The sequence below is a fragment of the Phaethon lepturus genome, unplaced genomic scaffold, assembly GCF_000687285.1.
Source record: "Phaethon lepturus isolate BGI_N335 unplaced genomic scaffold, ASM68728v1 scaffold4912, whole genome shotgun sequence".
Taxonomy (NCBI): Eukaryota; Metazoa; Chordata; class Aves; order Phaethontiformes; family Phaethontidae; genus Phaethon; species Phaethon lepturus.
In genome coordinates, this window is record NW_010523945.1 from 1 (window position 1) to 17,895 (window position 17,895).

Below are 17,895 nucleotides of genomic sequence, written 5' to 3' on the forward strand. Positions count from 1 at the left end.
CACGTGGGTCCCTTCCTGTCAACACCGCGTCGCCACGGCCTTCACCCCGCCGCCTTTCGCGGCCCTGCGTGGCGAGTACAAGTTCCTGACGCTTTCCTTCCACGTCCAGCGCTTCTGGTGAAAAGCCTTTTTAAAGGAAAAAACCTCGTTTCCCTCCCTGAGGATTGATAGATTTTTATTTTACCTTGAGGCTTTTGTGCGCTTGTTTTTAGCGGTGACGCTAACTTGGCTGTTTAGTCGAGCCAAGCTTGAACAGGGGTAGGTGTCTCCACCATTATGGAGGTAAAGAGCTAGAAATGTGGAATGAATAATCCTGAAAACATACTGCACAGCTCGGTTTCTTTGATAGTTTCAGTAGTAACTTTCTGTGTAGGAAGTTGTGTCTTGTTGCCCTTGACTGGCAGTGTTTTCTTTATTTTCCTGTTTTTCTTCTTTTCTTGCATTCAACTGGCTCACAGCTCTGACATACACAACATTATCAACCAATGGCAAGATGTCAGAATTAATAAGTAGAATCACTGGAAATGTATAAACCTTGCATAGCTTTTCCAAGAGGGAAAGCTTTGTTTAGTGAATTTTTTTTTTTAATAAAATTATGCACCCAATTCTAATGATGTGGTATGATCTTCTAGCGACTACAAGCTAGCAGTCTTTTTCTTATCATTTTCTTGACAGTGAAATGTCTTTCCACATATCTAGTGAGAGGGTCATTAAGAAAGAGCAGAAATGGATGTATGGGGCAATATGTTTCTCTGCCACATTTCTCTATAATTGTTTCGTTCTTGGTTGAGTCAGCAGTAACTTTTTTCTTGACTAGTTTTTAAGCTCCAGGGGTTGCATTAATCTGGGTTCAAAATCCTTTTGAGCCATTCCCTTAGGGTCCGGGTTCCTAAAGGAAAAATCATAATGATGCAGAAAACACAAATTTAATTTTAGGAATAAGTGAATATACTTGCAGTTGGGTGTCTTTACAGTACAGGGTTCATTGTATGAAATAATTTTCTTTTGAGGTCGCTTAGATATATATTTTGAAGCCCTGTGAATTAAAAGTTTTTATAGGACTACTGCAAACATTAGGCTGATGCCAGCTGATAGCCTGAAAATTATCAGGGGTGTGTATGGAGCTTGAAAGAGCAGTAAATTAAAAATGTAATTTCTAAACTGTATTTTTTTTTTTTAAGACTTCCTATCTTTATTTTTCTTGATGCCAGTAATGGTTTTTGTTATCTGAACAGATGAAGGCTGCCTTTAAAAGGTGTAGCTTTTTGAAGTGGGATATATGGAATGCGGATTACAAACCTCCCTCACAGGAGGCACAAGAGTGCAGAACAAAGTGGTAATTTTTGATAGGGTAAGAAGTAATATTTACTTTTTTAGTGTTTAATGTTTGATCTCACTATTAAGCTTTAATAGTTAAGAAAAAAATGGAAAATAAGTAGATCTTTCCATTAGTAAGATTGTTCATTACTTTTGAATCAGAGGATAATATTTCCACTTGCTTAAATGTATTTATTCTGAAATTTCATATCGTTGATATCTACCTCAAGCTGAATTACATAACATTGATTTAGCTTCAGGTCCTTCAACCACATTTTCCAACTTCTTAAAACTTCTTCTAAAATGTCCACTCCTTTTGAGGACAAGGTTGGAGGAGGGGAAGGTGTTTCTGCCTTTAAAAAGAACTGAATCATCAGATTACCTTTATTTGATCTGTCTTCATGTTTGTGTACAAAAATGCTGGGTTTTGAAGTTTGTCAGAGAATTGCATTTTATTATCCCTATGAAATTATGTCTAAATTTTGAAGTGGTTGTTAAAAATCCTAAAAATCAGTTTACATGTCCTTAGTAACAACTTTGTGAAAAATTGTTTCCCTTTTTCAAAAAGGACTTAAACTCCAAAGATTCTGTTTTTCACAACTTTGTCCTAGGAACTGGCAGCTTTGTCCTGGTCAGGCTCTGAGTTTACAGATGATGCCTGAGGTGTTCCAGGTCAAGAGAAGAAGCAGTTGGCTGGAGTGTAGGAAGTACAACAGCAAAGAGAAAATGAAGTCATAGATCAGGTTATGACATCTGGTGAAAGCTATGACTGGATTTGGTGGAGGACTGGTGTTTAGACTATTTATGGAAGAGGAGGAAGAAGCTGAAACTGTGCAAGAATCTGGGGAAAGAGCAGTAGTGGATGTGGATCTTCTAAAAAAACTGTCTTTTGGGTGAGAAAACTGGACAAGGAGACAGATGGGGATTGAGATCAGATCTTGAGCCCAGAGGTGGCGAAGAGGAAGTGGAACTAGTTTGGTGAACAAGGGGAGAAAAGGCAGAAACACCCCAAGGAATTAAAGGGGGGGAAGGGGAGAATGGAGAAGAATTTGAAATGAAAATATGGAAATTATATTTCATGGAGTCATAAGAAACAAGGCTGTGAATTTGAGGGGGTTAAATTGACTGGCATAAAATAGAGACAGAGGAGTGGGAATTCAGGAAGAATAAGAAAGTAAGAAGAGACTGGGACAAGAAACACTGGGTGGCAGACAGATGAGCTGAAAGAGCGTGTGCCTATAAGCATAGACTAGAACTGCTAGACTCTGCTAATTTTTCTAACTGGTAAGTATCAGTGAAACCAAATGATAAAACCACTCTTTTCGCTCCTTCAAATATTATACAGCAAAGGAGTTGGCCAGATGTTTCTGTTCTGAAGCAATTAGGAATATTAGCAGTAAAATCCACATGAGGGAATTTTGCTGAGTTTTTGGTTTCCTCTTTGACTTTGAGAGCTACACAGGTGTAAAATCGAACAGCAGCAGCTTCAGGAAATGCCAGAGTGAAAGTTGATTAAACAGCCTCACATAGCCCCATCCCCTGATGTGTTATGAAGGTCTGTGATTGCTTATTAAGAGTAATTTTTGCTAAAGAATCTTAACTTTTCACTGCAGGTTAGTTAATGTGTAATGAATAAGTATCTAGTTAAATATTTGTTTTCACGTCATTTTGTGTGGCTTCGCATCTTACTTGTAGCAAACAAGTGAAAATGCTTTGAAGCAAAACGATTTGCTGGTTGGTTTGTTCCATCTCTGGCCCCCTGCACCAGCCAAGTCCCTGTGTTCATCACACAAATGATGATAGTACATAAGTTAGTATGTATTTTATCTGAGACTTTCAAGATATTGTCACTTTGTATGTTGAGATCTGAGTCACAGAACTTTTAACACAGGTTAAAAGTATCTTCTGCTATGGATACCTATTTTCAGAAGGCAATGACATAATACAAGGTGCTTTTCAAAGAGTTATACAAGTCGTTACATTTTAAAAATAAAACTTACTTTAAGTTGCAGTTGTGGTTTTCCCAGCACCCTGGTATGGTGGACCAAGCATGGTAGTCACTTAAACCATGTTTTGCTAATATCAAATAAAAACCTAATGGTGCAGACAGCGGAATAAAATTTATTTTTTCATGAAATTACGTGATTGCTTTGATGCTGTACTTTGTTTTCCTACAGGCCCCTGCAAAAGGCATTGCATGCCTTGTGCTAAGTAGGTGGAAAAGATATTCAACTCCGAAGCCTAAATTCTGGTGTTTCCAAACTTTAGAGTGGCATAATAAATTGAAAAAAGTATGTAATGTGGCTATGTGTATTTAACAGATTGGGGATGTTTTGTTTAACGCTTAGAAATCATAACTTCTGTAATTTTTGTAGAACCACAGGAAAAGAGGGTTAGAGGACATTTAGATACCATCTAATTTACTTTTTTCCCTTTAGATAAGATCAACTGCGTTATGTAATTTTGGTCAAATATATGCTTTGCCTGGTTTTGATGGTCTCTGATGATGGAGATTGTATATTGTACTTGAATACTGGTCTAGATGTACTATTAATACCTTTGAATGTTTTTCCAAAACATTGAACTTCAATCTTTGCTCTATTTTAAGGCTATTCCTTTTGTCTAATATTAATTTGGAAAATAGATAATTGCTTTTTTTTTTTCCTTGGGCAGCTTTTTGCCTACTTAAGGTGAAGGGTTGTTTACTTTAAAGTTTCCCTGTTCCAGCCTAAATGATATGGAAAGAGAGTAGGGAAAAATTAAGCCTAATTTTTAGCTGTCATATGTATTGATTTATTTCTTTTCTAGGGATTCCTCTTGGAAAATGCCAAACCGCAGGTTTGCTGATGGCGAGGTGGTGATGGGCCGCTGGCCAGGAAGTGTCCTGTATTATGAAGTACAAGTGGCTAGTTATGATGATGTTTCTCATCTCTATACTGTTAAGTACAAAGATGGGACTGAACTTGCGTTGAAAGAAAGTGATATAAGGGTGAGTATATGTTTACATAATTATCAGTATTTCTAATGGACTATTGATTCTATGATGTAGGTAAAAATAGAACTTAAAATTGGATAGTCACTTTGCAAGTTTTCATTAACTAAAAGCTAAATAAATATGTGACATCTCAAGTAGAAGTTCTACTTGAATGCTGACCCTATCTTTAAAGAAGCATAATTGGTTTCTTTATGTTGAAAAAGCAGTGATACATTTGGGGAAAAACAAAGTCTGATCATTCTGGAACTCTACAGCATGATTGATCATGGGTAGCTTATAAAGCTAGTAATCAGAGGGTTGATACCAATTTGACTTTTTTCCACTTCTAAATAAGAAAATTTGAAAACAAATGCAAGCATGTAAATAAGGATCACTGTAAATATAAACACTTTAAGCACATACTTAACACATCTGTGTATACGATACATATATGAGCACATCCCTTCCTCTTTAAATATTTTTATTATTTCATTTTTTTGTTACTAATAGAGGCCTTTAAAACTCTGCATACAAGTTTAATTTCAGTTTAAAATGTGATAATGCATTTTGGCCTTTTCTACTGAGACAAAATGTTTCCGGCTTGAGGTAGACAACTGTTTTCAGTGCTTCAAGACTTTCTAACTTGTTTACTTTGTGCTTGCAGGTTAGCAAACTCAAGCTGAGAAAATACCTTTCTTGGTCATAAAGCATTTGTGCCTTATAAAAGTTGTGTTGTGGAAATTTTATGTGGGAAAATTAGCATTGTAGACTTCACAAAGAAGCAAAACCGAATACTTTTGGGGAAAACTATTTATGAAATCGGTTATCACATCTAGTTCAATGATTTAGCTGACTTGGGGTTTTTTAATGTTGATTTGAGCTGTGTTGCATTAAACAAATCATTGCGTCTTGTATTAAAGTATATGTAAAGCCACATGTATTCAAGCTAAGTAATTGAAATGATAGCCGTCTCTTGAGGCTTAAGAGATGGCTACAATTTCATTTACTTATGCAAAGGCTGAAGAGGGTAGTATGCTTAAGAGCTTGGTGCTCACACTGATCGCTTGCGTCCATATCCTGATTTCTGTAGCTTTGACAGGAATTGGGACAGGATTATTTGGGTATTACCAGCAAAATGAGTATGCTGTAGTTGCTCTTTGTTAACGGCCTTTGTACAGCGTCAGTAAAGGAAATAAGAGACAGCTCTATAGAACTGCATGCCAGAGTCCTCATCACAAAAAAAGCAAGTTTCTACAATTACTCTTTGGACTGTCTAAAATAACATTTTGCTTTCTTCTTTTAGTCACAATCATCATTCAAGCACAGGAAGAGCCAGTCCTCTTCAAGTTCGCCCTCCAGAAGGAGTACTAGCAGATCTCGATCTAGATCTCCTGGTCGGCCAGCAAAAGGCAGGCGTCGTTCTTCTTCCCAAAGCAGAGAACGTAAAGATGACAAAAAGAAAACCATTCAGGAAACCAGCTTAGCTCTACTGGTATATTTTTGTTTGGTTGTTCTTTGTGTATGGGTTTGGATTTTTTTTTAATATTTTTGTTTGTTTTATTTTTTTGAGCCAAATTTTTGCAATTTGTGAAAGATTTGTTTTATACATACTAGGTTTATTGTTGTAAAAGCCAGCTGTGGTTCACGTTCCCTGAACAATGTAATTAGCTGCAAAAGTGTATCTCAGAACTGCCTTTTTTCTTTGAAAAATAGGCTTCCTACCTTGCAGAGTTGTGAGGAAGTTCTTGAAAAGTAAAAGTACGTTGTTAACTTCCATTTGAATCTGGTGGGACTGTGAAGTTCTCAGAATTCAAACACACACAGCATCTTTAATATTGAAGTAATTGTTAGCCATATGTTCCCACTTGTGAAATAGGGCAAAGGAAGTTAGCCTACTTTTAAGATGTATTTATCAATATGTAGCAGGTAGGTATTAGAATTTGAAATAAAATTAGCTCTGTTTTCATATACAGTTCATTAATAGTAGTGGAAAATATGTGAAGCTTCTGTGGGAGAATTTCTGCAGAATTCATGTGGAATATATATGTGTGTGTATATATATCTGTAATTACAGAACCATTTTCATTATAAAAACTATCCTGTAAGGATTTGCAAGTTTATCAAATATCTGGTTTTCAGCTGAAACTTACCATTCTTGGCCTTTTTCTGAAGGTTATATTGAGTTACAAAAATGGTTCTGGTGTCATGTTGCGTAAGTGAAGAATGGTTCAAGTGATGTTTCTCTTTTGGGAGACAGCATTTCTTCTGCCTCTTGTGCTCTTGAGATAGCTTCAAGTGATACTTGTCTGAGACACAGTCCCTTGAATTGGAAATACCTTCTACTGATCTATTAAAATAGATAGATTTTAGTTAGATTTCGACTGAACTGAACCAGACCAATCTACACTAAATAGATGGATTTAGTTTAGTGAATTGCTACTACTAAAAGCATTATTTACCACTGAAATTGCTGTGAGGAGTTAAAAATAACTTGGAAGCTGTATTCTCTCTTAATTTCACTGTTAAGGAAAAAGATAACTCATTTAAGAAAATTAAAAAATTAGTATTTGTCCCTTGTTTGTGAGCTGAAACTGTCCATCCTTTGGATATTGAACCCACTTGGTTTCCTGTGGAGAAGACTGGAGCAGTTGCAGTTAAAAAAAACCTGCTAGATAGTATTCTTAATTACTCATTATATACTTACACTTAATGCAGCTGTTATTTTCAGAAAGCTAAACCTATGTTTTTTTTTTTTTCTTTTAACCAGAAACTGAGTGAGAATAACACCAGAACATACAATGGTGAACCTGACAGTACAGAAAGAAATGACACATCCTGCATAATCTTGGAGGTGTGAACATTGTATTTACTCGTAGTTTTATGTCGCATTCTAACTTACCTTTCCCAAAAATCCCTAGAAAAGGGTAATACAATAATCAAGGAGAAATAGAATGCAATATAAAACGTAGAGTTCCAGTAAGTTTACTGTTCAGCTAACTAAGTTCTGGGGAGAGGGAGCTGAAGTTGTCAAAAGGGAAGAGTACTAGAGCTGTGTAACACTGATTTTTTCTTATTTGTTTTTCCCATCAAACCCTCGCTGGTTACTTGTGTTCATTCCCATGCTTTTTTATGTTTGGCCATAGAAAGTGATTTTGTTCTGTTTTTTTTTTTTTTAATATCCAAATCAGTTTTTTAGTCCTGATTGTTAGCTAATGCACAGAGTTATGGCAGAAAGGAGGGGAGGAGGATGGGAATGTATGACCTGTACTGGCACCACTGCTGATACGCAATCATGGCCTAAGTGATGAATGAATGAAACTGGTTTTAGCATGCTCTTCATATAAATGCATAAACTTAAGTACTCTATGGAAGTAGAACACATTGTATATTGGTGTTTTATAGTGAAGTGTCCTCCTAAATATAAAATACTGGAGTAAAATAAGGTAAAATCACTTAGATTTTTTTATTAAATTCCTTTTATTCATTAACAGCAAAAGTTGAAACCAGACCTGGAAATAGAGCGTGTGCTTGAACAGTACAGCTTGCGTCCAAGAAAAGAAGAAAAGAAAAAAGAAGAGATATATTCGGAGAAAAAGATTTTTGAGACAATAAAAACAGTTGAGAAAGCCTCAAAAACAAAGGAGCTGGAGTTTGGTGGAAGAATTGGTATGTGTGCAAATTGTCATAATAATTGAAAATTAGTACTTTATGTTTTTTACTTATTGACCATACTTCATGTCAAGAACTGTTTTTCCAATTTTTGGACCCTGGTTGCAGAATCCAGTCATGTGACGGGGCTTCATGTAGCCTGTACTGGTATTGGTGGTGGTCAGAGAACCGTTATTACACTTGATTCTCTTGTGAAATATAGTGAAGCTCTTAGGCCTTCCCTTGCACGGTGAGATTTAAATATTTCCAGATTAAATTTAAGAAGTAAAGTTTTTACATTTTCAAAACCTAGGTGCTTCGAGCTCGGCAATGAAGTATTCTTTATACAGTCTTTTGAACAGTTTTAAAAGGATGCAGTGGGTGCAATCCTTTGATTTGGTTATATGACCACATATGGGAATGAGAAGAATGTCTCTATATCCCATTACGTGACTGGAGGATTGCCACTTGTTTCAGGAATAGATAACGACAACCTCTTCTTTGTTACTGAAGTTAATATTGAGCTTTATTAGTGGGATTGAAACTTTTTTTTTATTTTCTGTGTCTATCTTTTAATATGACATGAAGTCTGTTTACAGGGACCTTCACACTGGTATTTTTCCTGCCTGCTACTGTGTTCTACTTGCTGTTGATGTGCAAACAAGATGATCCCAGTCTTATGAACTTCCCTCCTCCTCTCCCAGCACTTGAAAGTCTTTGGGAGGCTAGGGTGTTTGGTGTTTTTCTTCTGTGGTTTTTCCTTCAAGCTCTGTTTTACTTACTGCCAATTGGAAAGGTAAGCTGGTCAGTAGGAGTTGGGTTTCTATGGATAATTAATTTGTGCATTAGGCTGGAAGGTAGAGTATGTTCTTAATGCAGTGGATTTGAAAGCAAATTAATCCATTTTCCATATTAATCTGGAATACTGCAGATTTCTGTAAGCTTAAATCCTTAACAAACTGTGCTATTTTAACGGTTGTGCATTTCACAGTCTTAGAGTAGAAAAGGCAGAAGGCATTATATAGGAGTTCAAAGTGAAGCATGGATAAAGTTTGCTTGATAGAATTCTAGAAGAATTTCGGGTATCTGACTTTTTAAATCGACCAACTGTTTGATACCCAGTTTCTTATTGATATCCAGTGTTTGGAATATAATCTTCACTTACAGGAAGCTATAAACCATTCTAGCCATATGTATATCAGGCAAATGCTCTGTTTCCCTCTTTTTGTGACTTGTGACTCTGTGATACTGGCAGATCTGAAAGAACACTATTAAATAGATCATTCAATCATGTTATTCTATTGGTATACATGTTTACGATGATTGGAGCTGTTCTGTTTTCTTGAGGCTGGTTAGAGGTTTTTTTAAAACATTTTTATTTGAAACTGTTACCGTTTTGATATCCAAAGTATGCTTTTGAGAACAATGCACAATCTTCAGATTTGAATGTGTCCAGCTGGTTACCTTGACTGAATGTCTTTGTGGCAGAGCCGTGCTTGATTTCCCTCCCCTGCCAGTGCCCCCAGAAAGTACTTTGTTGAAACACTAGTATTTTACTCTTCCTAGGTTGTAGAAGGTCTGCCTCTTTCAAATGGAAAGAAACTGCACTACCGGATAAATGGTAAGCATGTTGCAGTTGCTGATTCTGAAATTTGATACCACAGTCTGATTTGCAGTGCTCAGTACCATAAAGATACAAATGATGAAAGGTACACTCTGTGGTCAAACCAGGTATCAGTTGCAAAGCTTTCATAAAATAGGATGAGCCTTTTCTTGGAAGCAGCAGGTTAGTGATGGTCAGGAACTAACTGCCCCAAGAGCAAGACATTACACTATACAGGGCACCTGGTCTGCATCCATTTGTGCCTGGTGACTTCTGTCATATTCCTTGCATAAGTGCTAGATGGGCAGTTGCTTATTGGAAGTGTTAGTAATGCTCATGTAACAAGCACCATTGCTCCAGAGGAGATGTTCAGAAGCGATTGGAAGAGATCTTATCCCATGTGTCTAGATCATCTTGGATGTCTCTGATTTACAGACTAAGAAGTGTGTTGTAATTGATTTAAGGTGTTCTTATTCTTGCCTGGTAAAGAACAGTTCTGAGTCCTTATTGAGGTCTGGTTTCAATTCCTATGAATAAGGCAAATTTTTCATCTAGGTTTAGAGTATGGTTTAACATGTTTCAGCAGTTCAGCTTTTTCAGGCTTAAATAGAAGAGTGTACTTTGATGCCTTGCAGGTATTCCAGACTACCTGTTTGATTAATTAATCAGTTCAAGGACACTGTCTGGTGGTAGTGGAATCCCAATGTTACATTAAAAAGTTGGGTGGGGTTTTGTCATAGTCTGGTAGGATGCACCATTTTAAAGTCAGAATAGGCCTGTAAATCATAGAAGCAGAGTGAATGACATCATGCGGAAGTGAGTCATACTGAGGCTGCTGTATAACTTTTTTTGCTTTTGGACTTCTGTCTTTACTAGAGGCATGGTCCTGCAATTTTTTTCTGCACTCTGATAAAGGGAAGAAGTAAGCTATATGATTTGGATGGTTTAAAAAGAAGGGGGGGTGGGGAAGAGAAGCCATCTTCTTGGTGCTTCAAAGGCTAATTCTCAAAGCAACTTCGAAAGCCTTCTTGAGGAAAGGAAGATGACCAGTGACAGGACAAGAGGCAATAGGCACAACCTGAAATACAGGAGGTTCTGTCTGAATGTCAGGAAACACTTCTTTTTGTTGTTGTTGCTGTGAGGGTGACTGAGCACTGGCACAGGTTGCCCAGAGAAGTTGTGGAGTCTCCATCCTTGGAGATACTCAAAAGCTGTGTGTCCATGGTCTTGGGCAGCCAGCTCGAGGTGGCCCTGCTGGAGCAGGGGGTTGGACTAGATGAGGTCCGGAGGTCCCTTCTAACCTCAACCTTTGTGACCCTGTGAAAAGGTTCATAGAAGGTACTTAAGTGAGAGCTGTATAGAGCTGCCTGCTTATATTTGTGTATCATTCCACTGTATGTGATTTTATACTCTCAGAGTACAAAAGTTTTGTGTTCAAGTTTTGACTTGACAGTTGTTTCAATACTTTAATTACTGGTGTCTGTACCAAAGTTTGTATGAAAATAAATACTTGAAGAAGAAAATGTGGTTCTCTGAGCTGTCCAACAGATAAGATTTTGTGACCTGCTGTCATTATCCGGTCAGTGTCCATTTTTCCACTAGAATCTAAAACTGGATCCTATGTTGTAAAAAATTTAGAAGTGCCCAGGGTGTTCCTGCCTCTTGTCCTTTTGACGAGGAGCACAGGAAATTTCAGGGCGTAGATAGAATATCTTAGATATATTGCTGTGCCCTAGAAGTTTGAATCTCATGGGATGTGTAAGACATTATTGGAATATCGACAAATCTTGGAAGAAGTAAAAGCGCAGCGAGGCTGGACTGGGTATGTTTTACTAGAATGTTTTTTTATTTTGGCTAATATCTTTTTCTTCTACATTCTTTAGGGTTTTATGCTTTTGTTTTGACTGCTGCAGCTATTGGAACTTTACTGTACTTTCAATTTGAACTTCATTATCTGTATGATCACTTCATGCAGTTTGCAGTGGCAGCTGCAGCTTTTTCTATGGTGTTGAGCATTTATCTGTACATTCGGTCCCTGAAAGCACCTGAGGAAGAACTAGCACCAGGTGGAAATTCTGGTGAGTTATAAATATTTTGGATAGTTTATTTCCAATTGTTTGCTACAGTTTCATTTTTATTAATTAAAAGCTAGATTTAGGGCTGATTATTATAATGCTGTGCCTTTTATGTTCTACCAATATAAAATTCATGTTGCAGGTTAAATGGCAATTTTTTGTTCACACTCGGATACTGTAAAATGCTTAAAATTTTAATTGGATTATCTTGAACAGCTTATGCAAAAATAGCTTGGCTGATCTAGTCCCCTACCTATGAGAGGCAAGTTCCTTTCTTTCCATTTTCAGCATTTGTCTAAGAGGTTTGTCTAGTTCGCTTGCCCCTGCTGCTGAGCCTTTTCCAAAACAGCTGGGGGTGGAAAGAAAAAGTGAAAAATCTAGACATTTTGGCAGTGGAAAGTCAGGTACAGAAACTGAAATTAGAGTGTATTTCTAAACTTCTGTTTTGTGGCACACTTTTAAATCTAGTTAGCTAAACTGAGTTTTCAAAAGAAATTTTGATTCAATCATGAGGCTGCCTACCTAGAAAGCATCGATTATCTGCCTTTGTTTTTGTAGAACAAAGGAGAGATTGAGAAGTCGATTAGCATTAAATATTGAACTTACTGCTTTTAAAAATGATCTCGTCTCTGGCATAGTAGTGTTCTGTAACTATTCTGCAAAGTGCTTGTTATTTGCTAACTCAATGCAGGATATCTTGAAGTCAAGGTATTGTATTTTGCTTCTTGTCCATATCTTTTGATGGACAGGTAATCGTCATAGCTAAAGAAATTCTTGCTCCTAGAGAAGAGTAATGAAGTAGGAAGAAAAGTAGGAAGGAAAGCAGAATTAATTAATAACATAAGATCATGTTGATGGAAACTAGGATAAGGCTGAAAATAAAGAAGGAACAAGTGTCAAGGAGAAATAAGCCTGCAATAATGTGGTGGGTTGACCCTGGCTGGATGCTAGGTGCCCACCAAAGCCACTCTATCACTCCCCCCCCCCTCGGCTGGAGAGGGGAGAGAAAATATAATGGGAAGCTTGTGGGTTGAGTTAAGGATGAGGAGAGATCAGTCAGCAATCACCGTCATTGGCAGAACAGGCTCGATTTGGGGAGAGATTAATTTAATTTATTACCAATCACATCAAGGTAGGATAATGAGAACTAAAACCAAATCTTAAAACACTTTCCCCACACCCTTCCCGTCTTCTCGGCCTCAACTTCACTCCCAATTTTCTCTACCTTCTCCCCTCTGAGTGGTGCAGGGGGACAGGGAATGGGGGTTGCAGTCAGTTCATCACACATTATCTCTGCAGCTCCTTCCTCCTCAGGAGGAGGACTCCTCACGCTCTTCGCCTGCGCCAGTGTGGGGTCCCTCCCCCGGGAGACAGGTTGTCCACAAACTTCTCCAACGTGAGTCCTTCCCACAGGCTGCATGCAGTTCTTCATGAACTGTTCCAGCCTGGGGCCCTCCCACGGGGTGCTATCCTTCAGGAACAGACTGCTCCAGCGTGGGTCCCTCATGGGCTCACAGGTCCTGCCAGCAAATCTGCTCCAGCGTGGGCTCCTCTCTCCATGGGTCCCTGGGTCCTGCCAGGAGCCTGCTCCAGTGTGGGCTTCCCACGGGGTCCCAGCCTCCTTTGGGCATTCACCTGTTCTGGCGTGGGGTCCTCCATGGGCTGCAGGTGGAGATCTGCTCCACCATGGAGCTCATGGGCTGCAGGGGCACAGCCGGCCCCACCATGGGCTTCACCAGGTGCTGCAGGGGAATCTCTGCTCCGGCACCTGGAGCACCTCCTGCTGCCCTGGCCTGGGTGTCAGCAGAGCTGTTTCTCTCATTCTCACTCTTCTCTCCAGCTGCAAATGCTGTGTATGGTTTTTTCCCCCCTTAACTCTGTTATCCCAGAGGCGCTACCACTGTTGCTGATGGGCTCAGCCTTGGCCTTGGCCAGCGGTGGGTCTGTCTTGGAGCCGGCTGGCACTGGCGTTGTTGGATATAGGGGAGGCTTCTAGCAGCTTCTCACAGAAGCCAACCTTGCAGCCCACGCCACTACCAAAACCTTGCCATGCAAACCCAATACAAGTAACTTCTAAAGCGTTTAGTTCTCCTAATAAATAAAACATTTGGGCCTCTTAAAATATAAACCATGTGGGTTTTGCTTTGTATTTTGCATATATTCTCACATTTTTCTTCTCAAACAAAAGGCTTTTTTTTGTTGTTTATAATGAGAGAACTTTTGTAGAAAGTAGAAACTGCTTTATAGGGAGGAGTGTAGTGGCAGATAAAAGGAAGAACGTTGCTAACAAAGACTGTGTCTTATCTGTAGGGTCGTTTGTTTATGATTTTTTTACTGGACATGAATTAAACCCTCGTATTGGCAGTTTTGACCTCAAATACTTCTGTGAGTTGCGTCCAGGATTAATTGGCTGGGTGAGTCAGTAATCTTAGTTATTTTATTTGCTTAAATATTAGACAAATGTATTTTATTTATATATTTAAAAATTGGTATTAAGGGTACAGTGTGTATTTATAAACAGCAAAAAAGTACTGACAAACAGTTTCATGTTGGCAGATTTTTAATGACCATTTTTATTCACTTTAGGAAAACTTCTACTTTCTAGCTTCTTTGCTTTGTGGCAAATGAAAACCCTTCTTAAAGTATTCCCATGTTGAAGCGCTACAGTTTCAGAAATATAGTTAGTTGCAAACTGTTGCTTGTGGAACAGATTATTCTTTTTTTAAACTTAAACATTGGTCAAAAACATCTGTATTAAAATGTCTTGTAGTGTTAATAGAAGAGACTGCTTTCTTTTACAAGGAAAATTTGTAATAAAATCTTTTCTAAACTAGGTTGTTATAAACTTGGCAATGCTTTTGGCTGAGATGAAGATACACAATCAAAGTATGCCATCTCTGTCGATGATACTTGTGAACAGCTTTCAACTTCTTTATGTGGTGGACGCTCTTTGGAATGAGGTAAATGGCAGTCGTATTAAACTGTTACATTTTTAATTACAATGTTAGATGAATGTGGCTTTGTAGATTCTAAATTCTTTCCTCCTTGTTTCTAGGAAGCCATTTTGACTACAATGGATATTACCCATGATGGATTTGGATTCATGCTAGCATTTGGAGACTTGGTGTGGGTTCCGTTTGTCTACAGTCTGCAGGCCTTCTATTTAGTTGGTCATCCTACTGCAATTTCTTGGCCTGTTGCTGCTGCAATTACTATTCTGAACTGTAAGTTATAGTAAATGTTACTGTAACTGGTAGTAACAATGTAGTACTGATTTTGTTTCTTTGAGTTGTGAGGTGAAGCTTTAGCTAAGATGCGGTAATCATATTTTCGGTTTTACTACAGCTGGTGGGAGCATGTATGTGTCTGGCTACTGTTTTAATACAAAGAACAGAATACAAATACATTGTTTGTTTCTTTTAATATTGTGAACTTGTAAATAGTTGGTTATCTTATGGAGTAGGCACTGTAGCAAAATACTAGGCTGCTAACAGAGCTATAATCTTACAAACTACAGTATATCACCTTACATTAATTTCAAACTCAATGTTACATTAATAAACTGTTTCAGATGTAAATGTGAAAATAAGGCTTCTCCAAAATCCGAAAGTTAGTAATGTGTAAGAGCATATGGAACACAGGTTTCCGATAGCGTTTCTGTCTTGTTAGAGCTCTGAGAAATGGAGAATATCAGTTACTGTCTCTGAGGAAAAGACTTCGATGTAGTAAGAGTGACAGAGAGCATGAGAGTGCTTTTGTTGAAGGAAAGAAGACTGAAAAATACTGAAAATGCAAAATAAATAATACTTATTTTCAGGTATTGGATATTACATATTCCGTAGTGCAAATTCTCAGAAAAATAGTTTCCGAAGGAATCCAGCAGATCCCAAATTGGCCTGTAAGTGCATTCTTATTTGTTTGTGTGTTGTTGTTTGTTCAATTGCTATACAGTGTCTCTTTGTTAAATACACAGTTCAATTGTTGTATTGACTACAATACTCTACTTACAGACTTGAAATTCATACCCACTGCAACTGGAAAAGGACTTCTTGTGACAGGTTGGTGGGGTTTTGTTCGTCACCCTAATTATCTTGGTGACATCATCATGGCTCTAGCATGGTCCCTACCCTGCGGTAAGTTCCTGAAACTAAAGTGGATTTTATCAAAAATGCTTGTGTGTTTTGGCATCTGACTGCGTTTGAAATGCCCGGTGAAGTCCCCATGAAGACAGGGGACTCGAATCCCCTGTCAGCATCATTAATGGCGGAAGTGGAAGTGTTGCTGTAACTGCGTGGGAATGGGAGGGAATCAGTTAAGTAGGATGCTCTGAGCAAAGCTAGAGTTACAGCCTACAGCCAAAATAGAGAAAACCCTGTGAGGCTTGTGTGGGGCAGCTCAGTGTTGCAGAGGTTTAACTATTTCTCTGATTTTGGTAGCTAAAGAACTGAAAATGTGTACCTGCTTTGCATGCATTGAGGATAACGTTGGTGGATTTTGAGACTCTGAATTTTAAGGATTATTTTTTGGGGTTTTGTGGATCTTTTCCCATCTACATGCAAACTTGTCACACAATTTTTGCACTATCCTGTTAAATATTTTATGCTTTACAATACGAGTATAAAATGTTTCAGTCCATAGGAAGTGTATGTCAACCAGCTTAGTACATGTTGTTAATAGTTAACATTTCTGGATTTTTTTTTTTCTGTATCTAAAGTGACTTTCTCACTCTATTCTACAGGTTTTAATCACATTTTACCATATTTCTATGTGATATATTTCATCTGCTTGCTTGTTCATCGAGAAGCTCGTGATGAACACCATTGTAAGCAAAAATATGGCTTGGCATGGGAAAGGTATTGTCAGCGTGTACCATACCGCATATTTCCTTACATCTACTAGAGCACTCCAGATGCCTGATTTGCAAATTACTTCTAAAGTTAGTTTCTTTGCAAATAAAAATATACCTCTTACCTTTGCACTTGGTCTATTTGTTATTTAGGCTTTTTTTAAAAAAAAAAAAGTGACCAAACAGTAGAGTGCAACAACAGGTATTTACAAGTAATCTTAAATATATGAGTTATGTGAACTGACTGTCTGTGACTTCAATTTTTAAAAAATTGTGAATTTTGAAAAGTCTTGGAGCCCTAATTTTTCAAGTTAAATTTTATCTATAATCCTGAGTTTACATTTTTATTGCATTTAATTAAGCACTGTGATGTAAAGTATATTATTTTCTTAATATGAGAAATACAGGAATTCCACACAGTTCATTTTTTGGTGTTACTTGTACCATCTAACTTCAGATGTCTGACTTAGTTGCCTGAATTGGAGGAGCAGCAGGGTCTTTCTGGTCAGTGGAGCTGGACACAGAGGATTTGACCCACATGAGGGGTGCTCGCTGCTGGCAGTGCTGCCCTGCAGCCCTGGGAGCAGAGCTGGCACAGCTCAGCTGGGTGGTTGTCCCCCTCCTAGCTTTTCATTATTGGTGGTTTTTTTTTTTTGTCAGGGAGGCTCAGGTGGCCCCTCTGACCCTGTGCCTGCAGGAGGGGCCAAGAGGGGATGGGATTGGGAGGAGAAGTGAAGGGGCATGACTATCCCCTCCCATCCCACCCCCACATTCTTGAGGTTGTTTTAGCACGGACTGTCGGGAACTCCAAGCTGCTGCCTGGCAGCGCCCCTGACCCTAGAAAGAAGTCACGCTTCTGGCTCAGACTCCTGAAGGTAGATGATACAAACACTTGTCTCAGCTGTGGAAGCGAGTAGCGAGCCCTACTACTGCATCTAGCATTGAACACGGGGTAGCAAAAGTTGCGGTGTATGTGTATTTGACGGAAAAGAATAAAATGACCGCAGTTGGCTTTTTCTGATCTTTGTAAATTATGTCTTAATGTACCATAGCGTTTACCAAGTGTGTATAATAAAGCCTCCACATTTTTGCTGTACAGTGTTTGGATTTGAAAATGCGATAGCTTTTTTAGAAACAGGAGAAATCAGTAACTAAATCCCTTTCCAGTAACTTAAAAAAAAAAGTTCATTGAATAAAGGGTTTTGTAAATTAATGTATTAATTCTTGAAACAATTGAAGTGTTCATTTAAATATTTGTATTGACAGATATGCTATGAAAATGTCAGAAATGCTCCTCAATCCAAAGTGTGTGTTGTTTTTTTTTTTTTAATTTGGCATTGCTACCTCATATGTAGGTTTTGCCTTTTGTACTGTTGCAGATAAAGAAAATAGCTATTTTTTGCTATTGCTATTTAAAACAACATTTTTTACA

General features: G+C 38.1%; 1 protein-coding gene across 1 annotated transcript; it reads left to right on the forward strand.

The window, feature by feature from the left end:
- The first annotated feature begins 4,141 nt into the window (after window positions 1-4,141).
- LBR (lamin B receptor) lies at window positions 4,142-16,516 on the forward strand. The gene is made up of 13 exons (XM_010282267.1): window positions 4,142-4,306; window positions 5,595-5,783; window positions 7,059-7,142; window positions 7,783-7,957; window positions 8,539-8,735; window positions 9,506-9,560; window positions 11,426-11,620; window positions 13,928-14,031; window positions 14,452-14,577; window positions 14,673-14,841; window positions 15,435-15,515; window positions 15,628-15,750; window positions 16,356-16,516. Exons 1-13 carry the CDS (start codon window positions 4,142-4,144, stop codon window positions 16,514-16,516), a joined length of 1,824 nt encoding a protein of 607 aa, XP_010280569.1.
- Window positions 16,517-17,895: the final 1,379 nt, after the last annotated feature.